This window comes from Zosterops lateralis, assembly GCF_965231275.1.
Source record: "Zosterops lateralis genome assembly, chromosome: 5".
Taxonomy (NCBI): domain Eukaryota; kingdom Metazoa; phylum Chordata; class Aves; order Passeriformes; family Zosteropidae; genus Zosterops; species Zosterops lateralis.
The window spans coordinates 72,374,131-72,401,203 of record NC_139766.1 but is presented as its reverse complement, the minus strand read 5'-3'; the positions used below and the strand labels follow the sequence as shown (position 1 = coordinate 72,401,203).

Below are 27,073 nucleotides of genomic sequence, written 5' to 3'. Positions count from 1 at the left end.
ATCCGAACACTGCAGTGAGAGGAAAACCACCCTGTGTTTGTGATAGCCCAGCACAATGGGACAAGAAAAGATTCCAACGAACTAAGAATAAATCTGATTTTCATGACACAGCCAAGAATGCAGACAAGTGAATACCTCAACTTGACAGTGATACAGTTATCACCAGACACATCTGCTACCAGCAGGAAGACAGACCACTAGGATGGTGCAATAAAATAATCCACAAAACAGGTTTTCTAATTGGGAAAGGCACTTGGAACAGGCTTTTTTACCTGTTTGTAACCAGTTTGTCTGTCTCCTGAACTCCCTAGCCCCACCTTGTCCTCTTCCTTCATTTCTTGCAATTTTATACATTTCAAAGTTGCATCCAAAAGGAAGAATTTCCTAAGCATAACAGCGCAGAGAATAGCAACAACAACAACAACAACAACAACAAAAGTTGCAGCATGCCATATTTGGGGGGAGCACCAGTGTCCAGGTCTGGGTGCCAGATTAATAAGTCCCCTTCAGGGTAAGGCCAGAGCAGCACTCACATGCCTTTTTCTTTCATCAGCTGAGGCTGTGCTCAGGCATCTCATCCATGGAAGGAGCAAGGGAGGAAATACACCCACCAGTCCAACTCTACAGGACACATCAGCTTCCCACGTTTTCCATATACAACAAAGCCCCAAGGCTTACTGACACCACTGCTCCTCCTCTGTCCCCTTGAGTCTCTACTGAAGGATCCAACACTTCCAAAGAAAAGCGCTGCTTCCTGGGCCAGCTGCCAGTGATGAGGAATGGGCTCCAGCAGACACAAGTACATTGGGCTGCCTTTTTCAGGCTGGGATGGGCAAAGCATCAACTTTGTGCCCCCCTGAGGGGGAACACTGCTGCCAGCAATGAACAGCCAGCCCAGCATCCACCAGAGCCCTGCATGCTGAAGCTGGCACCAACTGCCAGGGGAGGGCAAAATTGATTTCCCAAGAGTGGCAGCTGCAGCCCTGGGTACTCTTACTGTAGTCTAAGAATGCCCAAGTTAAGCTTTGCTTTGGAGATCCTTTACTCCAATCCACAGTCTGTAACTACTATTTAGGCCTGTGAGTCCTGGTCTTCTTCAAATTAGCTGTTGATCAAGGAATGATTTCATTTAACTTTCTTGGACTATTCTTAAAAAGAAACAGGCACTGAAGACTGTAGTGTTCCAAAAAACAAAAACTAAACCCCCATCCCTCTCTATTCATGTGGTAAGAGGCTCAGTATGGGCTATATTATTACCTCAATCCACCAGAGTAGACTGATTGTAGACGCTCTTATGCATATTAAAATGTATGTTTTTAAATTAGGACAAGATAATTAAATGAGGACAAAGGAGACATGTTCTCTTTATTACCCAAAAAAAAAAAAGAATTTTATGCATTTACCATTCTCTGTTTTCTTTTAAAATGTCATCTTTTATTACTCATAAAGAGCCAATAAGTTATATAAATCAGAGTAGCTTTTATTTCCTTACTGAAGTAGTCAATAAGATTTTAACTTAAGATTTATGCTGACTCAGTAGCACTTTAGCTCTTAGAGTGTACTACTGGTCTTTATTTTTCACAGCAACTCTTCACCCCCCAAGGCTACATTTCTTGCACAGCTTTCAATGAAAACTCTTCCATGGTATTAGCAGAGCACTGTGGTTTCCTGACAGGTTCCAAGTGCAGCCAGGACAGTGTCCAGGCACATACCAGGCACAGGACAGTGTACAGGATCCCTGGCACCCCCAGAATCAGACTCTGGGCTGGCAGAGGCCACCCCAACCCTTCTGCCTCCCACTGCTCTTGAGAGGAAGCCACAAACTACACTGAAGCTCCATGCTGAAGGCAGGGGGAATGACTGCATGTGACAGATGTTAAACCAAATAATTTTGTATTTAATCATGTTAAGAGCTCAAGGAAGTTAAAACCATAGACAAATGCACAGAACTGTCAATGACAATGAACCAAGGCAGTAACATTGTCATTCCCTGCTTTAAACAGTGTCTGAAGCAACTTCTAAACAAGTACAACCTGGGATATTCATGTAGAACTGAAACTGTGATTTTTGTTTGCTTTACTAGTACAAAGGATTTTCCAACACTTGAGTAACTTATAACTAAGCCCATGGTTGTCATTTCCCCATCTGCTTCCCACAAGCAGATGTTTTCCTTTGTACACCAGTAATAAATTTTTCCCCAAAAACAATGCAATCTAGTTTTCATGGTAACACACAACAGCATTTTAGTCTTGATCCTCTTCATCCCCATCCTCATCTTCATCCCCTTGATCTCCAGATTCAGTATCATCTTCATCTTCAACCTGAAATACAAGATCTGTTGTGAGCAGTAATATCCCTTATTCTGATGCAAGCTTTTGAAGGCAAGACAAATGCTGAGTGCAAATAAGCTTAAAGATAACCTAAAACAACCATGCTACATCAACCAATGCTTATTAAATGCAACTGACATCTTGTAATAGTTCTTTACTTCTCTGCTGAAGATAGCTGACCACTGGGGACAACAGGCAGTGATCATCTTTCATAGATGGCTGCCACAAGAAGTTGGAAAAGTAACTGATAGATTTAACTTCCCTCTACTTATAGAAAGGGGTCTCACCGGACTTTTTAGATCACACATTACCGTGCCCAGACCTGTCTCAGACCCAAGAACTCACTGGTCCATTCCTTTGCTTACCGGTACACCAAGGTCCTTCAATTTGATCTTCAGTGCAGATATTTTCTGATCCTGGTCAGCCAAAAGCACTAGGAGATCATCCTGTTCTTTCTTGGATTCCGCAACTTCTCGCTGCAGTTTACTTTTCTCGTCTTGCAATATAGCAACTGTGCTACTGGATGAGTCCAGGTGCTGCTTCAGTGATTCCTTCTCCTCAGAAAGGGCTTTGACTTCATTCTGGCAACAGGGAAAATCCCACATCAAATTACAATACAAGCACAGGTAAAGCAGAAGCCCTGTATCCTTCAAACATATTCTATACACAACCTTTAGCAGCTCCAGCCAACTGTTGGTTCCTGCAGCCCTGTTCCTACACACACTTCCACATCCTTACACAAACTATTACAACTTGGATAAAGTAAGAAGAATATTAACAGTGGTTACCTTCCCCCCAGACAAACTGGACTGTCTGTGTCAGAGTAAAGCTACACCCTAGACTGTCCTTACCAACTCCTTAAAGGCAGACAAGTTTTCATTTTCTAAGTGAAAACTGAAGGAGAGATCCAGCTTCCCTTCCAGAGCCTGAAACACTAAAGATGCTGAGGAAACAAACCACTTCCAGCAGCCCTGGCTACTGCAGAAGCCTCCTAATTGAAGGCTGAGTATCCAATGGCTTGGTTTGGTGCTCATCCACTACCCACCTTCAGCTCTTTTATTTCTTGCTCCAGTCGTCCCTCCAATTCTGAGCTTGTTGCTGCTGTTGCACCACTGTCTCCTAACATGGGATCTGCAGTTGTATTCTGTGGATAAGAAATTCCCTCTCAGTGCTGCACATACCAAGACGGCAAGCTGTGACATTACACAGTCATTTTTTAAAAGCACGTTCTCTTTTTACAGCATAGCCAAGGTATGGTGATTCCATACACCCCATGCTGCAAGCCATCAGCAAACAGATCTGTGCCTCCTCGGGTTTCAGACTCGTACACACACAAACACCCCCACCAAGAACACAAAGTGAAGCCTTTATTTCATAGCAGGTGCACTTGAAAGACTTGTAGGTTTTTTCCTAGATAGACTCTATTACAGGCAATCCACCTTTGCTCTGATACTTCTGAAGTGCCACAGAAGTCTTTTTATTAGGCTAAAGATCCATTTCTTTGCATAAGACTGCTAAATATAGCAACAGTTTCATCTCAGTCAGCCCTACATAAAGTTATTTCTAAAATGTGGCAGCTGCCTGTCAGCTGCTGGCACAAATTCAAGACCAATGCCTCTCCAGTTGGAGCACACTTAAGCCAGTTCTCCAATTAAGGGAGGCAGTAGGATGTAGGGTGGCCTTGAGGTGGCCTGACAGCTGGAGGGACACCGGGACACACTTCTGCCTCAAAAGGCATCATCACAAGCACACCTGGCCAGCACCTGTGCAATGGCATCTCCCCTCCCAGCAGCTGAGTCTGCCCCTCTGGGGCCACGTGTGCATTAAACACTTGTTTGTCAACTGCTTGTGGGGCCCCTGTTCCTGCAGCAGGATTTGTTAGCTCTGCTGCTGAAGCGTCTGGAACATTTTCAGACAACTTGTTCAGATTCTGTAGCCCAGCATTCCCTTTCTAAAGCTGTTTATTAGTTTTGAAGACAGTCACATTTATTTAGCCACAAGGTTTTACTGCCTCATCACTCAGTACACAGTCAAAAAAACCTCTGCAGCATTTGAAGGCCTGCACAGACAGATAGATGCCCTTATCATTCGCCCTTCAACTATACATCAGTGTTCAAATTAGTATCCTCAACTGCTTGTAAGAATAATGATCTCTCATGTGTTTGGTATCACACAGTTGTGTCTCACAAAGGCTGTTTAATTAGATCATAAGCTTCGAACAGGCAATAGTTTATAGTAGTTTAAAAATACCAAGGACCAGTGCCATCAGAGAGAACTAATTTGACTGAAAGTCCCCTCTATGCCCATGAAGGATTTGTCTGGGTAACTCATTATTTAATTTGAAACCCTGCTGGAATCACTTGCTGATGCATGCACTTAAAAGGACCTTGGTTTAGTAAAGTAGCTACAGACAGTTGCAGGAAGGCAACTCTTGAAGATTTAGTTCCCATAGATAAAAGAAACAACTTGTTCACCCGTACTATTACTTGTAGCTTTTGATTCTCCATCTGAAGCTTAGAGATTTCTGCAGATTGTAGTTGTATCTGACTCCTGAGCATTTCTAACTCCTTCGGGAAACAGAGAAAAAACTTTTCAGTTAATTTGATAAAACAACATATTCACATGAAATTTTCCTGAGGTTAAATGCTCCCAGACTAACTGCTTCATACTAGCAAATGTAACAGGAAAGCTGCCTCTCAATGAGACCACTACAGCTCTCTCCTTAAATGACAAGGCTAGACAGCAACATGCACCACTGCCCACTCTGCTCTCACAAACCCTTTTCTGTGGAATGCCCAGCCAAGGCACCTCTGAACCTCAGTCACTTTTATAAAGGTGTTTCATACCACCTGCACCACCACTGGTGTCCTCTGTGCATTGCCCCACTAGGAGAGAAACACATGATGACTTATTAATTCAGACACCATTAGTTCTCCAAACAGAGGAACTCTGCCAGGTATTTTTTGAACAACAGCTACCTTAAAGAACTGAATCTCCATTTATTTATTTTGTGCTATACATCTAATACCTGGAAACTTTCATATCAACATTTAAATATACATTTTGCACTGGATAAACACATTTTGCAAGGCAGTTCAAGTATCTTCTGCTGCCTCAACCCTGCTTAGTGAAAATAACCGATTCATTTTTATATGTATAACCTTGATGCTCCAAGATTAGAACCATCATCATAAAGATAGCTGATGAAAAACAGCATCATATTCAGGAATCAATACTCCTCCCTGAAGAGTAAAGCTCCCTTCCCATCCCTGTTCACCCCAGCTGTGATGAAATACCACAAGTTCACCTTCTGTAGCTCATTATTGTGCTCCAAGCCAGTAAATTTGCTGGTCTGTGAAGACTGCTCTGTAGTTCCCATTTCCAGCTGGGAAGAATTCTGTAAGAAAACCAGGAATATCTCAGCTTTATTACAAGAATTCTGAATGTAGTCTTGTTGTCAAAAAACTCCTAGCTGTTCTTGCATTATCAAATTCCCAGCAGAGAAGCCTAATTCCCAGTGAGCAGGCTGAGCAACGCACATCAAAGCTCTCTGATGAGAACAGCTGGTTGTGTCCTCTGAGGTGGGTGTGGAAGGACCTTTGACCAGTGCCCAGGAGACAATGCCCCAGGTAAGCACAGCACACACCAGCCTGCACTGTGACAATGCACTGAGCTCCTAGCAGATCTCTGCCATTTATTCCCCACGCTTTGATAACAGGCTAAAAACCACTGATGCTACAGCTGCACTGATAGCTCTCGGCACAGTGTGAGGCAGACAAGGCTCTGCACAAGCCACCTCCCACCAGACTCCCTATTTCCAGCATGCACTCAGTCAGCACGGCTTGGCTGTCACCACAATGAGGACATGCACAGCTTAAGGCAAGTTACACTTGAAACCAGGAATTAGCAGCTGGATCAAGTTCTGCTGAGACAGTGCTTACCAATTTTTCTATCACAGAATCCTTTTCCTTTAACTGTCCTTGCAGCAGCTCATGCTTTTTTTTCCACTCTTCCAATTCCTCTTTCAATTTGCTCACTTCTGTCTGAATACCATTCATCTGAAATGTGTCACCATGGGAATTATGATGCTGGCTGTCCTTTCCTAAACAGCAAGAGTTTACAACCAAGGTCAAACAAGCAGTTCTATAAATTAAGTTTCCAGCACACCAATCAAAGTACTTGTTACCCATCCTGCTCCTGCTCCACAAGGCAATACAAGCCCTTCTTGGTCTAACTAAAGGAGCAAAGCACAGTACTTAAGAATTCTCTACATATAAAACAGAAAAAACAATGAAGAATTCTTATTTGCCATTCCTTCAGATATGTATGCTGCCTGCTGCTTCAGCCATTCTGTTCATCTAAAATAACAGCACGGAGAAATTCTGAAGGCAATTGATCCCTTACATGTTTTTAATCATAAGTAATCATGAAGGCAGTTTGGGTACTTTTAATCATGTCACGTACAGCTTATCAGGCATTTTCACCTTGGGATAAGGGGAACACACTGCCCTGATTTACACATTAAATTAGCAATTTATCTAGTGACAGGCTTCATCTCGCACATCTGCCACACCATCTTCCCCAGTTCACATTTCCATTCCAGACCAAACTTCAGCCCACTCCAGGCTGATGGAGTCATCATTGGTCATGTTCTGACCCTGGACAGGCAGTGATTGGTTTGGATTGACCTGACCCAAGGCAGAGGCAGCCCCTCCCAGCAGCTCCCTGGAAGCCAGCAGTTCCCACAGCAAGTGTGAACTCTTACACCCACAAGGCTGTGTCTGCTGGAGCCCTGCTGCAGCTTGCCAGAAATCACAACAGCTTTGCACAAGGAAGATGATTTTATATTGTCACTCATAAAGCCTACCAAGCTGTACTTTCAGGAGATTATATTGGTCCTTATGCTGTTGGATCTGAGACACTTGCTGTGTGACTGTAGCCCGGAGCTGTTCATTTTGAGATGTTAAAGTGTTGACTCGTTGTTTTAGTTCTTCAAGCTCCTGGTCCTGTGAAAGAAAAAAAAGGCACTGTACTCTATATATATATATATATATACAGTGGTTATATATATAGTTATATATATATATAGTTATATATATAGTTATATTAGTAACTCTTGAATACAATTCTGTCAGGAAGGTGAAGGAAAGCAGCAAAACCTGAGCTCCGTCACTTAGTGCTACCCAGGATACATGAGCAGGAAAGCCTCCTGGAAACCTAGCTAGCTGTGCCTAGGAAAAAACACCTGGGAAAGACAGCAGCAGTCTGTCACACCAACAGCAGGAGGACAAAGGGAAAGGCAGGAAATTTGCTGATTGTAATTTTTATCCAGCATATTACAGTCTGCATTTGTTTAGTCTACTACTTCAGGAGTCTTTAAAGAAATCATGGTAACTACAGACATTACAGGCTCTACCTGTTCAGTAGAGCCTCTGGTAGCTCCAGAGCATCCCTAATGCCTCATGTACCCCATGCTTTGATCCCAGAACACTAAACACCTGTTTGTTTCCCATCAGCAGTTTAAATTAATTAGCTTTGTTCCTCTACTTCTCCATCTAAGCTGCAGCAACCACACAAGCTAACTACCCCTGGAAAAAGGTTTTTACAGTCCAGTTCCAGCAGGTGTAGCCAAACTTCACCAGCAAACCATTTCTTCATTCAGCCCCATTTCATCTGTCATCAAAGTGAGAGCACAGAACTAAGAATTCTATCTCTGAAGGGCTGCGAGTTCTCTGAAACTAAAACACTCCAACACAATTAAGAGCATGTAGCCCAAGGAAAAAAAAAAAAAAACCTTAGCCAGTATTTGAAACACTGACATTTCAGTTGAACCTTGACATGAGTGTTGCTCAAAGCATTTCTGCATTCCCAGATTCCTTGTTACTTGTTTTGGAACAAGGGGGATCGAAGTGCACCAGAGTGCCTCCAAAAGACAAAACCATGTATGGCATATGTATGATCCAGCTCCCTCTTACCTGCTCTCTGATGACTTTTTTGTAGTGAGTCACAATGTTGTCATGCTGTTCCAATGTCTTCTTGACCTCCTCTTCCTTTTTATCTTCCTCACTGGACTTGTAAATTGCTTTACTTATGACACCTGTCAAAAACAGTTTCTGTCAGCTAGAGCCCAGTTCACATCTTTGTCCTCAAAACAGTCTCACACTTTGAGTTCATCTCATTACAAACTCAACCTGCACATTAAAAAGGGGATTGTCACAAAGGTTTAATAGAAATGGTGACCTTATTGCAGTTTACACATTTACTGCTTTTCTCTGTTTCAGACAAGTAAATAGGTGTTTTGATACTGCCTATCAAAAAAGTTGTGTTCTACTTGCACTATGGTTCTACTACAGCTGCAGCCCAAATCATCCTGCAAATAAGCAAAAGACTTAGGACTGCAAGAGCAACATGCAGACAAAACTGCTTGGGCAAATCCATCTTTACCCTTCCTGCTTTAAGGTTTTTTTCTTTCTCTAGACTGATTTAAGTTTAGAGCGATATTAATAAAGAGGACACCAGTCAGATGTTAGATTGATGACAATCCATGAAGCACAGACTAAAGCAAGTGTCCATTTCCTAATAAGTCAAGAATTTCAGCATTCGCCTTTTTTATCAATTAGAAATGGCAAATATCTGGATTGTGTACTTCAACAAATGAAGTTTTTATGACCATTGTACATGCTCAGTACTTGAGTTTCCATGTGAGCACAGATAAACACCTCTTGGCCAGTGTGATAACTCACAGAATCTGTTGATAATCATTTCACCTAAGAATATCAGGTAATCCAGTCAGAGTATTTTTACTTAACACTTAAGCTGCAACTTGGGTATATGATTACTTACAGTTGTTACCATAATCCTTAGTGTCATCACACTACTTTCAAGAGTAAAACAGCATGTTTGGTAGTTCATCCATCAGTTTATGACAAAAACTAGAGAAATGAGTGTAGCATCTCACCTTCCAATTCCTTTACCAGCTTTGTAAATTCATGGTCAAACATCATGTGGTCTGGGCTAGAGAAACTGGGCTGTGGTTTCTGAGCAGCTCTGGAATAAAGTTCATGTTTGCTAATGAAGCCAAGCTTCTCAATGAAGTTCTCCCTGCCAATCCTCTTCTCAATCAGCTGCTTCAGTTTCTCTCTACAAGGAAGAGACAAACAATGACAGTGCAACAACTGGGCAAGAAGCGAACCCAACATTCCCTCCAGGTGGGTTCTGCAGATACAACTCTTATTACCTGTCTCAAGTCTTAAACCCACTGCTGTCCCACTTAAAAGCTTCTTGAATGACCATGTGCCTTTCACAGACCCTTTCCCTACAGTCCTGGTATTTCTCCATCATACTTACTTCCTGTAATTCTCAAGGGAATTGTCGTTGTAGTAGATGGAAATGCCAAGCAAAAGTGCACACAGGCCTTGGACAAGCTGCTCCTCTTCTCCAAGGTTTTCAGCTATCTGCCCTGTAAGCTGGAACTCTTGATAAGGATATTGGAGATACTTTGTAATCACAACACATTTAACACTTCTCCTTGTATACATTCCCTTTTATTTATACACAAACCCAAGCTTTGTTAGGAAGTAAGGCAAAAGAGCTGACAAACCCCTTGCAAAGGTAACTCCTACTTTGAAGGACTTGGGTGATCAGTGGTTTCCTATAAATTTCTCAGTACCTGTCTAAGCTGAGAGATTTACTTGCTCCAAAGCACAGCTGCAGTGTAGATAAAGATCCCAGTTTAGCTTTATGTGCTCAAGTACTTGACTAGCTTTTTTTCCTGAAAAGTAAGCACAGAAATTAAGGGAAGTACAAAGCCTTCCTCTTGCTCCTTCAGTTTAATTCACACTAAAAATACCAACAGGCTTGTTGCACTAAAAACTCACTTGGCTGGCAGACTGAGACAGTTTTCCACACTACTTTGGTGTGTGCATCTTACACACAAGTCAGTGTACACAGAGCACTGGCAACAAAAAGGCTGATTTTGTCTCTTGGCCCAGTGCATTTTCTGTTTTGCAGAACCCCCATAAACAGATCTGGACAAACATATAACTTGAACATGAATAACCCAGGTCATGTCTAAGCAATATGTTCCACTCCACAAGCAGGTCAAGGATACAAAAGGCACATTGGCTGGATTGTGAAGGAAGTGGGTGACAGCAATGGAGCAGTTGCTCAGCCAAGTGCAAAGCAACATCAGTAGTCCAACCCTGGTCTGTACTTTGCTGCCCTGTAAAGAATAAACACTCCCATCGTTACCTTTCCACGAAGAGGACTAAAATACAAACCCAAGCTGTACCAGAGCAGAACTCACCTACTTCCACTTTATTGTTTTATAAACTACAAGTCATGTCTTTCCAAACACCCATTAGTTAGTTATACTGAACAGCTTTAATGCTTGGATACAACAAGGATCACACCATTCATGTTGAACTGTTTTCAGAGCAAACCAGCAAGCAACACAGATGTGAAATATTACTCAATGCAAATCAACACCAATATAAAATCGTAACGTGTTAGTTGTGCATTTTTAATACAAGGGTGACATAAAGGAACGTACACAAAACCCCTTTAAAAGAAGGAACAAGGTGTACATTTAGTCACATAAGGATTCCCTGGAAAAGATGCATCACCAAGACCTACCATTAAAACTGCCAGGTGTTCCTAGTATTATTTTCTGAGTAAAAGAACAATAATCCTGTAGTGGCCTTTGGTTTGGACAATATGCATATTATGCCAGCAAGGTAAATGCTAACTGCAGCATTTTTTCTTAGGCAGACAAAATCAGTGTCCATCTCCAAATTGACTCTTATCAATTGTGCCTCTGCTGCAGTTATCTGGGCCCAGCTGAGCTAAGACAAGCATCCATATCTCTTCCAACAGGCAACAATTCAGATGGCAACCAAGGAAAGTGTTCCCTCCCCCATTTACAAACACTGGCTCTAATTGTCCCAGCAGGATTTGCCAGCCCATGCACACTGGGAATAACTCCTGTAACTGACAGTGGCCCTACAGCACATGGCCATACCTCAACCTTCTCCAACCTTGCTACCAGTGGTGCTTCCCTCCTGAGAAACTTCTGCTTGAGCAGCCCAACACTTCAGCACACCCATATGCAGCTGGAAGCAGCTGCAAACCACATTTATTCTCAAGCACTGCTTGCTGTTCAGAGGTCAAATTGATGCGTTCTTCTTAAGGATTTTCACACAGCCCAAAACATCCTCTCTAAAAACCAACTATTTTCTAGACATAACATGATAATAACACCTACTCTGACAGATGACAACTCCCCATGGCTGCTGTTCCACAGTTCAGAGCTGGTAACAACCCTGAGCTGTGATCAACAGGGTAAAACAACACAATTCCACAGCAGAAATGTTTGTTTGTGTGCCACCAATAACCAACTCAGCTGTGTTCTAAGTAACAGCTGGAAATCAACCAACACTTCAGGAGTCACCTGCTCACAACAGATCCCTGCTATTCACAATTAGGCAGGCAGGCTGAACCATTTTACCTCCAGCAGTCAGGACATTAGCCGCATATCTCCACTTCTGATGGTAGCAGCTGTTTGCTACAGGCCATTCAGAAAACATTATTTCTAACAGTTTTAGTTTTCCTTACAAGAAATCCCACCTATTATGTGAACAGATGTTCCATTAGTCTGCCCACCAAGAAAGAAAGCACCCGTGCTGCACAAGATATGTATCCCATAGTTTTGGGGAGCACCCCCAGAGATTCCCCTGGAGGCACCAAGAGTTTGTTATGCCAGGGAAAACCCAAACCACTGCAATACAAAGCTGTAAGTGGAAACACATCAAAAAGCAGTTAAAGAAATCCTCCCCAGCAGAACCCAGACAAGAGGGAAAGGCCTGCTTTTGGCAGGAAAATGCACAAGCTGGGCCAAAAAATACATACCCGTCTGTCGATCTTATCACCCTGCAAGTTACACACATATTACTTGAGAATCTTCAAGTGGAACATTTTGGAAACATCCCCCCATATCTGAGTCCCTTATATCATGTGGTGCTGAAGAAGCACAAGCATTTTTACTGACTAAAATTTACCTTACACAGAAATCCCAGGAATAGGATAAAAATAAATACTGGCTATTTTTAGCTAAAGCAGGAGAAAAGTCATATGAACAAATTCAAAACTCCAGCTGTTATTTTCACTTGCAGCAAAGTCTAATCGCCACCCCAAAGTCAATCAACTCCCTACTGTTACATAGGCTTTTTTCCCTGAATGGTTCTAAAACAGGTTAATGTCACAAGGAGGCAAGGAGGCGTGGGCCAGGAGGTGAACTTCATTCACCTGACATTTGCCAGGCCAAGTATAAACATGCTAATCAAGTTTCAAAAAAGTTTTACCTTTGCATAGCAAAGCCAACCATCAGTACATGACACCCACCTTCACTGGGTGAATTAAGTAATTAAGTAATTAAACATTGCTAAGCAACGACAGCCTAGTTTCTTTCACACTATTTTCAGTTAGCAGGTTCAGCTTAAATACCCAAACAGGCGCTGCTTCAGTGAAAAAACCCAAGATGGGTGGGGATTCTGCCAGTTGGCCTTGTCCTTTAAGCCAAGTTTAAGGCCTGGATGCTTCGGGGCCGACTGAGAACAAGAAGCACCAAGCAGCAATCTGATGGAAAAGCAAGATTTGCTGCTATTCTCCTCCCCTCGAAGGAGCTTTAACCAAAGCAGCCTGCAAAAGAGAATCCTCCTGCTCATCACACCAACACTCCCGTCCCCAGAGTGGCCCTGCCCAGGAGGGACAGACACCGCCCCTGGACACACAGAGGAACTGTGGCAGGGCGGGTGGTGCCGTACCTGGGAGAGGATGTTGGTGCACTGCTGCAGCAGCGACACAGGCGGGTTGCCGATGCTGGTGGCCAGCTGGACCCGCAGCAGCTGCTCCTTGAGCGTGGCGTTCTCCTGCAGGGCGTGGGCCAGGGCCACGGCAGCACACCAGTTGGACAGGGAGTCCGTGGAGAAGAGGCCTCCGCAGAGCAGCTGGCCCGCCGAGACAGAGTTACCTGTAGCTACCAGAGTGGCCAAGAGGGACGAGGGAGATTAAAATGAGCCACGTAACTGGCAAAATATTTAAGACAACACAGCTAAAACATAGAAAAAACAAACTAATGAGATTTTGGACAAATCTAAGCCAAATCAGCCTGCCCGGTGCAGTCACTAAACGGCAGGTACATGTTTTTTCACGGGACACCAGGTGGTGTCACACTGAACAGGTGCTAATTCAGATCTCGCTGCAGAGATGGTGCCCTGGCCTACCGTCAATAGTGGATGGCAGGAGTGTTGAGACAATTTCTCCTTGTCCTTTTTGATTTTTGTACAGAAAGCACTGGAAACAGTAGAGGACAGCACAGCGTAGCACAAATGGCTGCCTCTCATTTACCATGGACATGAGCAGCACAACGATTGCAGGCCTGTTGGGAAAGCAAGGAAAAGCTGAGAACTAAACTATGAATGAAAACAGCTACAGGTACATAATATGGATGGTATTCCATGGGCAAGGAAAGACACTGTGGCCTACCACAGCATCTATTACTATTTCAAAAACAAAGATATTAAAAACCAAGGTGTTAAAAGTTTTTTGGTTATTTATACACAGAAAAAGAGATTGATTATCCATATCCCTTGCCTCTAAATCCTCTTTGGACTGTCCTCTGGCTGACAGCAACAGCAGCTCGGCGCAACTAAGGAATTTCTCAGTCATTGCTCATTTGTTTTTCAGGTGCCACATAATACCAGTTCTAAGCTTCATCTCTCTGCAAACACAGTTAACACCCTAATGCTGTATCCAATACACCCTACGTGAGCTTGAAGCTGTTATTATGGATCATAATTCCAAGTGCAAATCACCTAACAGAATTAAAATACTTTTATTCCTCTACCTTGGTGGATTAGAAGGTGCATTTACAGAGGCAAAGTAGTCTTGATTTGTCTGGCATCCTCGGATGACCTCCGATACAGTATTAATGGTCTAGGGAAAGGGCAGAGAATAAAGTTAAATCCATGTTTAAATATAAGCCATCCTCTACCACCTACATCTTTCAAAATTATTCCAGTTTACCCTAACAGTTCAGTACTGAAAAGCACATACAAAGTCTCAGCTCAGAGACTTAAGTAAAACCAGTGTGCATGAAATCAAGGCATTTAACAGCTGTGAAAGATGCTGAGCAAAGGTTAAGGACACAAAGCTCAGTCACCTCCAGCTTCATTTTGTATGCCAGATCAGTTTTTCTATGACAGCAAAATAACACCTAAACTGGACATTTCTAAAAAGTGAAAAGTTGAAGCCTTTTAAGAAATTAAGAACCTGAATAGAAGAGTCAACAATCAATCCAAGCACATGATTTTATCAAGGGAAAAATCCCTCATCCTACATTGCTGGCAAGGCATTCTAGAAGCTAAAATCCCTCACCACTGGAAGCTATAAAATTCAGAATATTTGTAGACCCTCCCAAAAAAGAAAAACAGAAATAAACCCACTCCCAAACCAGGAAAAGTCAATAATAAATCCAGCTGCTCTGGGATATGCTGAAATCAAAAGGAAAAAAAAATGGGCAAATCCAAATCCTTTCTGGTTGCAGAACACCAGAAATTTACCAATTTAAATGACTCTTCTGTTTATCTGCCCACACAGGAAGCTGACATCCCTGGCATCTGCAATAGTTGCTTGGCAAATATTCAGTTGGTCTCTGCAGCAGTTGGTTATCCCTGCAGACTGCTGTTATCACCCATCTGGTCACTCCCACCCCTCCATCCATTGCCCCTCTTACTTCTGTGAGGATATCAGCAGGAACGCCGGTTGCCATGAGGATAGTGCAGAGCTGCTGCAAGAGCCCACAGTGGAACATGGCCTTCTGACAGCTGCTGGTGGCACCAGGAGGGTTTGTGGGGGACACCAGGACCCGCACCAGCTACAGAGGAGGAAACACTGCCACTTGAACAGAGCCTGGGACCTTCTGAAGGCAAAACCAAACTCATTTGCAGTTTCACCGTAAAACAGAATTGCTCCTTAAAATGGAGACAACAAATAGAATGTTTGTCTCATGGCTGCTTGATTTTTGGTTTTATACTGAGGAATTCTTTACAAAGAACACCCCTAATTGTGTTTTTAGTTTAAATCTCTGTTACATCTCAGGTGACATCAAGTTATGCGATGTGCCAGTCATCACAGATTCACCTCTGACAGAGTTTGTGCTGAGAGCTTGTGAGCACTGTTAGCTAATTCGGAGCCAAAGAACTGGATTTCACAGTTGTTACATGACACTTTGCACTGCACCAGAGTCGACAGAGAGCTGGCATCAATAATTAGGAGCTGTAATAGCACCTTACCTGCAGCATCAGGTGAAGATTAGTTACTTTCTGTGCAGACCACCCACAGTTGTCATCTCCAACTTCAAACCAAGGCTTCATACGCTGAATGTATGAACCTTCCTTGAAGAAATTCTGATTGGAATTATTGTTCTTCAACAAGTTTTGCAACAGGAGGAGACAGTCTTCTACCACTATGCCTGATGAGACAAAGTATCACAGGGTGAATCAAAACGTGCCATATGGAAACAAACTAGCTTGTCCATACACTGAGGATGTCCTAGATGAAACAGAGCACACATTTCTGAGCTCTTCATTCTTAACACACACTAGGCTTGGATCAATAACTCAGAACCTTGTGAAACCATAGCTGTTTTTCTTCCATAAGCCCAAAGCAAATTTCCAAAGTGTGTGCAGCTCATAGCAGTTAAGTGGGAAAAGTAAATGGGAAAAACTGCCAACAAAACCTCACCATCACTTTGTGTCCCAAAATTCACTTGTTCCAGAATCAGACTACACTGTCCCTATCAAATGCACTCAAATTAAGTTCCTCCTGAACTCATGACTCTGAGGCAGCAGCTCTTCCTGGCTCACGTGTTCATTCTCTACAATTACTGGCTGCCATCTTCAACTTACTTCAAAGCTATTTTTTAGTTTTCCAATTACACTCAGATAAAAGCTCCTCCTATCAGAGGAACAGAAAAGTAGCAGGGGGCAAAGCAGAGAAGTCTTGGCATATAGGAATTTACATAACAAGTCTCCTAAAATATTAACTGCCTAAAAATAGCAGCTTTAAATCAAAGGTTTGCTGAATATTTGCAAGCCAACATACCTGGAAATAATATAGCTGGGAGAAGCAATAACTGCTCCTGCAGCCCACAGAAAGGTCATGGAACAGCACCCTGTCATGCTACTGAAGTAGACTGTAGTAAATGTATCACAAATTGCTAGCAAAAAAACTAGCCCTCAAGTGCTGCATTGTTTTTTGCTCCTTTAAAAAAATTATTTTCCCCTCCCAACAGGTGACTGACTAGTCGAAAAGTTGACCAGAAAACTGAACCTGTTGGTGCAGCTGAAGGAACTCAGCAAGCTGTTACTTCCAGTCGCTCCAAGCATCCAAGGATCTTGTGGGAAGAATGCATATGCTTAACTTGGTAAATGACAAATGCAGCACACACATCTGACACTGCCATTCCAAGCATAGGTCTAGGTCAAGCAAGAACACACTACTCATGCACACGTGCTCAGAGGAGTGACCTGATGTTTTAACTACATATGTCAATTCTTCAAAAGACACTAAAACACAGCTACAGCCACCTGGTCAGTCTGGTTTTGCTCATTTTCTTACAACCAGTCTATAAGTTGTGATCATTTTACCCACTGACCAAGCTCCAACCACCCACTAAGGTAAGCCTGGAAACATCAGCTCATAGCTGCAGAAGCACCAGGCTAAGTCTGAGACTCTACTGTACCTCCATCGCTGTTTCCTTCCTCTGTTATGATATCCAGAAGTCTCTCAAATGCATTTTCAAAGGCAACAATCTTCTGTATGGCTGCATTACTTTTGGTCAACTGCTGTAACAAAAGGACTCCCTTGACAGGTGGAGGACAAAAAAAAAAAAAAAAAAAAGAAACTTGGGTTTTAACAGAACTCCATTGTTTTTCACAAGTCACAGCTCTCGGGAGGATGCTGAATCAGCAGCATAATCCTCAGCCAAGACTACAGGCACACCCTCACGCCCTGCAACTCAGCACATCTACAACACCCCTCCATGGACAGCAGGTTCCTTGGGCCTCAACACACTGATAGATGGGATGCCAAGGGGCCAGCAGGACCTCAGTACTCACATCATTGCGGATAACCTCCCTGGAGTCTGCTAGCAAATCCATGAGGCGGGAAACACCTGCAAAAAACAGTTTAAAAAAAACCCCAAAACATTAAAAGGTGTGGCTTTTTCATGCTGGAGGTCTTTAAAACATCTTGCTCAAGATGCCTCTAGGCCTCTGCCATGTCTGCTGAGTATCAAGCTCCAAGTTTATCAGCAATAGATTGAAGCACTTACCCATGGGGCTGACCAGAATGATCTGCTGCACTTGAGGCCCTTGCTGCTTTAAGAGAGACGTCAGCAGCTTCACTCCAGGCCAACGAACATGGAAATCAAATTCCTGAAAGGATGGAAAGGAGCATGTTAAGTAACAAATTCCTCAGTATTTGACTCAGAATGGCTGACAGTTCCTTAATACTGCTCAAAGCATGACACAGGTTCCATATGGGAGAAGTACAATATCATGTTTTTTACTGAAGTTGGACTACAAAGGAAAGGAAAGAAAAAAAAAAAAAGAAGACAGTGTTGTATTGTTCTCTCTCGCAAGCACAGTCATTTTTAGTTTGGGAACAAAAATTTTAACAGCTCAAAGTAAAAAGGCAGACCATGAGGACAAAACCATGGAAAATGAGTTAAATATCATGCTGCTGGAAAACAGTCATCCTTTCCATTTGAACTACATCTCAGACATAACTGTCTCCTGATCATCTGAAAAATAAACCTTGCACAAGAGACAGCCACTGCTGTTTTGGGGAGCAATAATTTTTATTGTTTCTAATTAAGTAACTAAACCCCTTTCTCAAGCAACAGGATGAGAGAAAATGACCACAAGGTGCACCAGGGGAAGTTTAGATTAGCTATTCAGGGAAATTTCTTCAGTGAAAAGGTGACTGGACATTCAAAAGACTGCCCAGGGCAGCAGTGGAGTCATCCCTGGAAGTTTTCAGGAAACGAGGATGTGGCACTTTGGTACATAGTTTAGCAGTGAACATGGTGGTGCTGGGCTAACAGTTGGACTCTATGATCCCAGAGGCATTTTCCAACCTAAATGATTCTGGGATTCTTTTCCATGTTCCCCTGCTTTAAAAGCTGCCCCAATAGTGCTCATCCAGGTCAGTCCTGAGGCACCTCCAGCCCCACCTTCACTGGATCCTGGCACACCTCACCCCTGGCACCAGCTTCTCTAGGACAAAACCATGGCTCTCTCCATTAGGTAAATCACCACTCATCCCTCAGTAGCCTAAACATTACACAGTTACTCACCTCCACCAGAGTCAACAGCAGAGTGACATTTTCTGGCTGTTTAATGAAAATCTCTGTGAATTGACTGCCCAAATCATCAACTTGTTTTGCTGAGTTTTCTTCTGTAACATAAAAAAAAAATAAATAAAAAAATAAATAAAAAAAAAAAAAAAAAAAAAAAAAATTAAAAAAAAAATTAAAAAAAAAAAAAAATCATAATGCCATGGGTGACAGTAAGATTTTGAGTCACTGTTATAAATGTTAATTGTTTTCAAAACAAACACCAAAACAAGCTTTGCACAAAACAAAAACCCTACATTATTCTAAATGTAACTTTTGAATCTCAGCAGTTACATCCACATATAGCTCCACTAATCCAAGAGAACAGCCCCTCACGAGTACCCTACACTGATGGGCAAAAGCAAAGTCCATTTCACATTAAGAGCCTTGATGTGCAAGGAATATAAAACATCTAAAGCTAATTGACCCAAATATCTTAATTATTGTATTTGGTTTAGCAATAGAAAAAAACCTAAACATCAGCAAGGGAAAAGAAGAGTCACCCAGATGAGCAGCAGAACCTCTCAGTCTTGGAATCTGAATTGATCTCAGATGTGCCAGAATTGAGTGCTATTCCATTCTTCACTCTACAGTTACACAGAATTGGGCTAACACATTAATTGTCTTACAGAATTATTTCATGCACCACTGTTGCATGAACAAAAAACAGATGCAAAAGTATCCCACAAAATGACCAAAACCCATTCAAACAACATCTCTGCACTACTGCTATTTTTCTAGGCTGAGTGACAATTTACATGACTGTTCCACAAAAAGTGGCATGTAGGTACTACTGGTTGACAAAATTAAGGAATGTAAACTAAAAAACTGAGCAAGAGCAATTCTAGCTCAAAGGGAAAGTGCTTGTTTTAATAGAAATAAACAGAAAATAAACAGTAAAGAAGTGAACTTCTGACCAAATCCAAAAGTCTTTGGATTTTCTCCTCCAAAAAACACTCTGCTCTGAATTTCTACCTGCAGAAATTGTGATATATTACAAAAAATATATGTGCAAAAATAGCTCTAGCCCAGGCACGTAAGCACCTAGCAGGACATAAAGGCCTATTGTGACCTCTCTGAAGTCGAAGGTCTTATCAAGTCTAGGCCATTCCTGAACTGACATACATTCATTTACAGAAATGAAGATTAAAAACTCCACACAAGTTTAGCTTCTGCACTTGCTGCTATAGAATAAGAGGCAACTCAGCTGGGAATCAATCACATATGGATTGCACATCCTGTAGGTGGCCGCAGGTCAAGGAGAGAGGCCAGAAAACTTAAGCATTTTACTTCCAAAATTAAGTCAAAATACTTCACTGTGACTTCTCCATGAGCTGTGACTGAACATCTTATCCTTGTCCCACCCTCAACTGCAAATAGCAAGTGTTTGAACTCCTGATGCCAACTGTTGCCTTTGCAAAAGCTCCAGGTGCTGAGACAAGACCTCAGCAGTGTACACAACTAGGCACAGCCTCTCTCAGGCTGTAGTTGGGTTTTCTTATTCTAGCTCAGCACTCATCTATGAAAGGGCCAAATCACATTTTTTCTTCTCAAGTATTTCTTCTACTATGTTTAATAAAAAACCAAACAGGCAACGGGAAACTGCGTTTTCCATTTACACCAGAGATCTTGCAGCCAGCCTTCTACCCATAATTGTTCCTTAAATCTACACATTCCCACTCAAATTCCTATCTCAAATCAAGCTAATAGTTTCCACCTAGTAAGATCAGCTCTTATCAATTCACTACCAAGGAGCACTGCAGATTAGAATTTAGTTTTAAAAAATAAAATCAGTTTCAAAAAGAAAGCATGCAAAGCATTAGTGGTAACCTAGGGTAGAAGTGAATATTGTATCTTAACATGCATTGCTTAAAAGAGACACTGTGAAGGATGCTCACATGCACCTCATGCACTGGTGGCCAGCTTCAGGGCTTCTTGCAAACAGAAACTGTTCACAAACTTTGGTCCCTTAAAATCCTACCAGTTTGGGGCTGCACACCTTTGACATCCTTATCAAGAATTTACCATTACTGGAGTCTCTGGGGATCTGCTGGCATTCAACATGCCAAGTCACAGGAGAAGTCAAATTGGAAACACACTTGGGCTCCAAAGAGGAAGGACAGAGCAGAAGGCAAAATGCCCTCCCTGAGCTCCAGTGCAAGTTTTTACAGTGTCCTTTTTAAACGGCAGTGGCAGCAAGTGTTACCAGCAGGAGTAGTGACTAAAGTGCTAAAATAAAGTGCCATATTTACATAAGTAAAGGTTCTTTTACCTTCAGAGTCATCTGTCAGTGTAGATAAAATAAAAAGAAAGAGACAGGTTTACCAGTTGAACAGCTTTCCACACAGCACAACCAATTACAGCACAAGCTCAGGTTTCCAAAGCAGCCATCCCAGCTTCCTACAGCAGTTGAGGACTCCTGTGGGAAGTGCTTATGGAAGGAGTCAAACTGTAGCACCTCCCTTACAACCCTGGTCATCTCTCACACACTCTAGCTGGACAACTCTTTGCTTTTGGAAGAATTTGCCAACACTTTTGTCTAGTCCCTAATCAAGGCCTTTACCACAAACATGAATTCACCAGCACTATGAAACTCTGATCTTGTTCTAAACCTTTTTAATCCAGATGGGGAACTGGAGGAAAATGCAAAAGAAAGCCAAGTAAGCCAAGCACAATTTGAAACATGGTTTAGAGAAACATTCATTGGCCTTGGAGACCAGTTTAATGGCCTTCAAAAATGAAACAGGTAGGAGTGGCATGCATTTTTACAGCCCGGCTGTTCAAAGACAAGTAGAGTCTTTCTAAATCTCCACTGCCACAGCAGGGTGAAAAAGGTTTTCACACTTATATGTGGCATCTTATCACAGGTACCTGAGATTTTACATCTCAATATCCTTGTTAAATCATGAGATGGTAATGTCTCATTTGACAGTAACAGCCAGAACTATTCTTTCCCAACAGCAAAGGACTTGATTCTTGACTTACAAACTAGAAAAAAAGTTAACACCATTCAAACCTGGCTCCTGTTCAGAGAACAAAGTCTTTTAAATTAATAAGCAAGAGATCCAGTGTTACTTTAATGCAAGCTGCATACAAGATCTTTAGCATCATCCTAAGAGCTATACACAATAACAAAACAGGTCTAGGTAAGCATTAGTAAATCACAGTATTACAGCTGAGAACTTGAACAAAGCACCAAGGAAAGCAATGCCACAGTTAATACAACTATTACTACCAAGTGCTTACCTTGTTCCTCCTCTTCTAGGTCATTCGATATAACATTGTAGAGTGTGTCCAAAGCATAGCCAATTATTTCAGAATCTGAACTGCAAATGAAAGAACCACTTTTCTTTAATGACTTATTTCCAACTACTCTTACAACATTGCTCTTCTGCCCAGGCAGTTCCCTTTGCAGCACCAGGCCAAGTAAGAAGCACAGATTTGTTGCAGCGCCACATAACCATGAGCTATCTGCTCTTTGAACAGAGTCAAGCTCGTTTCCCCAGTGACATTCCCTCAGGTGAGCCTCAGGAAGTCTGGTGAAACCAGATGACAACAGGACTCTTCACTGTAGGTATGTCTTTAATTTTCTGAGTCACTCCCTCCGACCTGCTCCTAAACCAGCAGAAATCACAAGGATTGCTTCAGACTTGCCAGAAGATGACCCAATGAAGCTGCAGACAAGCTTCAGCATTTCCAGGTGGGACCCTCCCTGCTACACTGTCAGACAGAACCACAGCCAAACCTCGGTGCTCCAGAGGAACGCAGCAGCAGCTGTGGATTCTCACAAACAGGTGATCTCTGTGTCACCAAACCCACTAAACCTAATTATTACAGGGTTTTGAACTCCAGCATAGCCAGGAAGCTGCAGGGAACCCCAAAGCATTAGTTCACCTGTTCACACCCAGATTCTTCTCTGGACAGACCTGTTTCTTCTGCCTTACCAAGGCTGAACTATCTGTAAACCCTATGCTACAACCAAGACACAGCACAGGAGTTTATGGGGCAGAATACAACCATTTCTGCTACTTGCTTTGTTGCTCTTAAACCAAAAGAGAATGAAAGCAGTTGGTAAAGAAAAAAAAAAAAAGAAAAAGGAAAAATAAAACCTAAAACCACAAAGTAAGGTGTATCCAAGTGCAGAATAACACACCTCACAGCACTTTCATGACTATCAAGCATCTGAAAAGAAGTCTGTCAAAACCAAAAGTCTCTTATTCCAGCTTTTAAGTATTTACTCTCACTGATCTCCAAGGCATTCCAAGTAAGGCCTCTACACCAAAGATAAATTTGCATTTCATGAGGCTGCTAAGCTGGTTCAGGGCAGAGGCCTGAACAACCACCTAACCTTTTAGTCCATCGAAACAGTTTCATCTAGCAGGTATCACCATACCTCCAGCCTGCTTTTATGTTTTCCCTTTATTGTCATTTCAATTCTTCAACACACTACCACAGAGTCTATGCTTTCCTTTTCATAGAAATGAAACAGATTCACATCTAAAAACACACAGAAATTCTTTCTTGGAAACTTGAATAGCAAGGCTGCAGTTTGGTGAGTTTTTTAACATCTCTCGTTAGGGAAATTACAGCAGCTCCAAAACAATAAGCACATTTAATGTACACATGACTAAAAGCAGGTGTTGTTTCTCTGGTTGAAAGATAAGAGTTTACAAAATGAGGACAGCAGCATCCCACCTCTGCTGTCCACTGCCTTGCCACCATCTGCTTTTCAGCACATCCCACCATCTCACTGATTATTCTGTTAGTGCTGAAGCTGTCCAGCTTTCACTCTATAGTAAAAACCAGTCAAGAAACAAGACTTCTCAGGCATCCATGAGAGGCAGCCTTTGTGCAAGGCAACAATCCAGCACAAGCCACCTTGGCCAACCTGCCTCTGCTAGTGGTGATTTTCCACAGCATTCAAACAAGATGTCAGGGCCCTCCAAGTTCACAAACAGCAGCAGAGCAGAACCACGTGGGAGTGAAGGCAACTGTGCACTGACTGTTCTGCACATGGATACCTGAGGTTTGTGCCTTAGGGAAAAAAAAAGCGCCATCTCTTAGGACCACATAATTAAGCTCCAAATTCTTGCAACTCTTTCAATTTTCACAGTGAAATTCAAAAACCTTTTAATGTATGTAGAAACAAAGCAGTTAAGGATCAAGTTGACTTCTCACTCCAGTGCCTTCTCTCACACCAACAGCTGAGTGGTATTGCCCTGTTCAACAGTCAAATGCCAATTGTTTTTCAAAATAATCTCTGGTGGGATGTAGCAACATCTCAACAACAAGTAAGTAGAAGTCCTCTACCAGATCATTACTTCGTATTACAAAAAAAGGACATGGCATAAGAATTCTAATGTATCTAAGTCTGGAACATGTAAAAGTGGACTCAGGCCCTGGGATGCCCAGTTGATAGAACTGGAAAACTTGAAGAAATTGGTTTTCTATAGAACAAGTTTTAAGCACTTGAGCAGGAGACAGAGCTTCAGGCAACCTACAAGTAAACTGTTTAACAAGTGGAACGATGCCTTCCACTTCAGAAGTGGTATGTTGCTGTTTCAGGGTAAAGGCTGTAACTAACTCAAAGAAAGATCCAAGGAACTGAGAAGGGGACACAGGCAGCACTTACATTTTTCTAATCAAATTAAACCTGCTGTCATCTTAAACTTCAGAGCAACACAGCCAATGGGCCACAAGCCAGCACACATGCATGATTTACATGAATACAAGTGACATGTGAGAAGACAACTTCAGTCAGTCATTGACCTCTCTTCTTAAGCAGCTGCAGTGCAAAAAAATTTAATTAAAAAAAAAAAAAAAAAAAAAAAAAAAAAAACCAACAACAACAACAAACAGGTGGAAAAGAGCATTTTCCACTTGTGCAGAAAGCTTCAAGGCACTTCAGGTGGACACTAGAAAGGTCCAAAGATCAGACCTGTGTACACACCACAAGAGCAGCCTCTGTCACACCAGCAGCCTCCTAGTTCAGTATATCCATCCCACTAGGCTTTGGGGACAGCTGAGCCTGTGATTCCTTTATCAACCACTTAATCACTTCAGCTGGTTTTGATTTGCATTGGAAGAGTCCAGGAAACCTCACCTGTATCATTACTGACACCAAACAGTAACACAAACTCCAACACATAACACCTGCACTGATCACACAGACTACAACTCTCTCTCCAAGTAGCCACAGCACCCAACACTTGGTCCAGCTGATGTGCTGGCTCACCAAACATGCAACAGCAAATGGCCCAAGCAACACCTTGTCAAAGCCAGCATTCCTTCAGCTGAAATCCCCAAAAAACCCCGTGTATTTATTTATTTTTCAACTGCAGCCTGAGTCACACAAGATATGTGTGCAGAATCCCAGCACAGACAAATTCCAAAGGATCAAGGAGCCCAAAAAGCACTGAAAAGCCTCAAGTCCCTGCCCTACAGGATTCAGGTTGTCTTCTCAGCTGGATCAGTAGAGCCCCGCCTCCCTTCTCAAAATTCAAATCTGCCCTCAGAGCGGATAAGTGGATGAAAGTAGGCTCCTTAACCCATTTTTTTAAGGGCTTCCCCTTCACATCTGTGACAGTTACTCCTATAACCTTCCCTTTCACTGTTTGCACCAGCTCAGACATTCAATTTTAACTACCCAGCCCAGAGACAAGGAATAACGTGAGCTGGCCTCGACAGCAGCTTCACACCTTCTTCCCAGCTGGTGTAACTGGGCAGGCAAGAAAGGCCTCAATCTGCAGCCTTGGGCTGAGCACTGAAGAGTTTCATGTCTTATATCCAGAACTAGAGCAGGAGGCCTCCTTCCAGACACTGAACTGCAGCTTTCCTAATTTTACTCAGTACTGGAATCAAACGACATGCTCCTCCTCCCAGTGTATGCACATCTAGGCTTTCCACAGCCTCACGACTGTCTCACATAAATTTACCAGCTTGACTATCCCCATATGCCTGCCTACCTAGTTACCAAGTACCTGCAGTATTGGAAGCTTAAGTGCAAGAACTGCAAACAGGTTCCACAGTACAACATGTAGGCAACTATCAGGTACAGCAGTGATCCCAAGGATGGATAACAAAGATATTCCAAACACTGGATTGCATAAGTATTACGTTCTAGTCCACATAGAGCACTCACACTTGTGCCATCTGTCTTAGCAGCTTTGCTAACCTTCCTACTCTCCTGTTTACACAAACCCAACTTGTTTTTTAACACACATGAGCAAAAAAAAACACACCTGCTGACTTCATTATTTTCCTCTGTGTAATTCCATCTAGCTCACCTTTTGCCCAATAACAGCTTGATGTGGGTTACTCCAAACAGTGTATTTAGTTAACACGATCTGTTTTGACTCAACTTTTATACAACAGTGGAAACATAACCCTGAGAAGCATTAAGACATACTTTGGTAGTACCTTCACTCTAGAGCTTGTCTTTCTGTCCCTCATCCTGGTTCCTGGAATTCTGTTCTTTTTACTTCTGAACAGGCTCTGAGGACGTTTACCAGCATAAAAAGCTCAGGTGGCAGAAGAGTTCCCAGAAACCCAGCTGCCTTTCCAGCTCTGTCAGTACAGGGCAGCAGGTCTGCATCTATTGTGTCAGCGGCAGAGAAGGGTCAGGCCAGCAGCCCAAAGCAGCCGCAGGATGCTTACCGGTCTGTCTGGAGAACGTGGATGAGGTGTTCCATGGCTTGTATGCCGACCTCCAACCGGTATTTCTGTTTGGAGAAGAGACAAATGGTTAATGGTCGAGCCCAAACACCAAACAAAGCCTTTTCAACAGTACCTGACAAAGGTAGTTGAAATTCACGCCGCTACCGCAGGAAGTTAGCTACTTACCTTGGACAATGACTTGAGCGCACGTACAGCATCCCTCCGGTCATCCAGTAACGTGGACGAAGCCACTCGGTCACACAGCTTCTGGATCTGGAAGAGTATGTACAACACACGGGATAAGCCGGCACGGCGGGGCTGCAGGGGAGACTCCCGACACACAGCCTAAGGTCAGGAACCGCACGGCAGAGCCGCCCCTCCCCCGTTCCAGCCAGCAGCTCCCGGCCCCGAGCAGGATCGGGCACCACCCGGGCCTGTCAGCGGCAGCGGCGCAGCCGGCGGCGACGGGGCGGCCCCGGCCGGAGCTGTCCCAGCCCGCCGGCCCTGCCTCGGCCCGGCCGCGTCCCCCGCTCACCGTGTCGGCTCCCGAGGGCTGCGGGCCGGCGCTGGGGCCGCCCATGACGCCCCGCAAGAAGTTCATGGCGGCTCGGCTCGGCCCGGCGTTCCCGCT

The 27,073-nt window shown here is 43.0% G+C and overlaps 1 protein-coding gene across 6 annotated transcripts; it reads right to left on the bottom strand.

The window, feature by feature from the left end:
- Positions 1 to 1,332: 1,332 nt before the first annotated feature.
- Positions 1,333 to 27,073, bottom strand: USO1 (USO1 vesicle transport factor). Of its 6 annotated transcripts, none has more exons than XM_083861697.1 (25): positions 26,978 to 27,073; positions 26,629 to 26,715; positions 26,443 to 26,507; positions 22,033 to 22,112; positions 18,748 to 18,848; positions 17,722 to 17,824; positions 17,507 to 17,562; positions 17,131 to 17,251; positions 15,680 to 15,858; positions 15,121 to 15,261; positions 14,233 to 14,321; positions 13,610 to 13,764; positions 13,151 to 13,356; positions 12,237 to 12,257; positions 10,441 to 10,551; positions 9,678 to 9,796; positions 9,289 to 9,470; positions 8,306 to 8,427; positions 7,198 to 7,336; positions 6,272 to 6,432; positions 5,638 to 5,727; positions 4,805 to 4,897; positions 3,376 to 3,474; positions 2,696 to 2,911; positions 1,333 to 2,321 (listed from the first exon to the last, which is right to left on the bottom strand). In XM_083861697.1, the coding sequence occupies exons 1-25, from the start codon at positions 27,041 to 27,043 to the stop codon at positions 2,244 to 2,246; spliced, it is 2,880 nt and encodes a 959-aa protein (XP_083717823.1). In that variant the 5' UTR covers positions 27,044 to 27,073; the 3' UTR covers positions 1,333 to 2,243. The 6 variants fall into 6 exon arrangements, with proteins under 6 accessions (XP_083717823.1, XP_083717821.1, XP_083717824.1 ...); XM_083861695.1 differs by having other exon boundaries at positions 1,334 to 2,321; positions 13,151 to 13,362; XM_083861698.1 differs by having other exon boundaries at positions 1,334 to 2,321; positions 4,817 to 4,897; positions 13,151 to 13,362.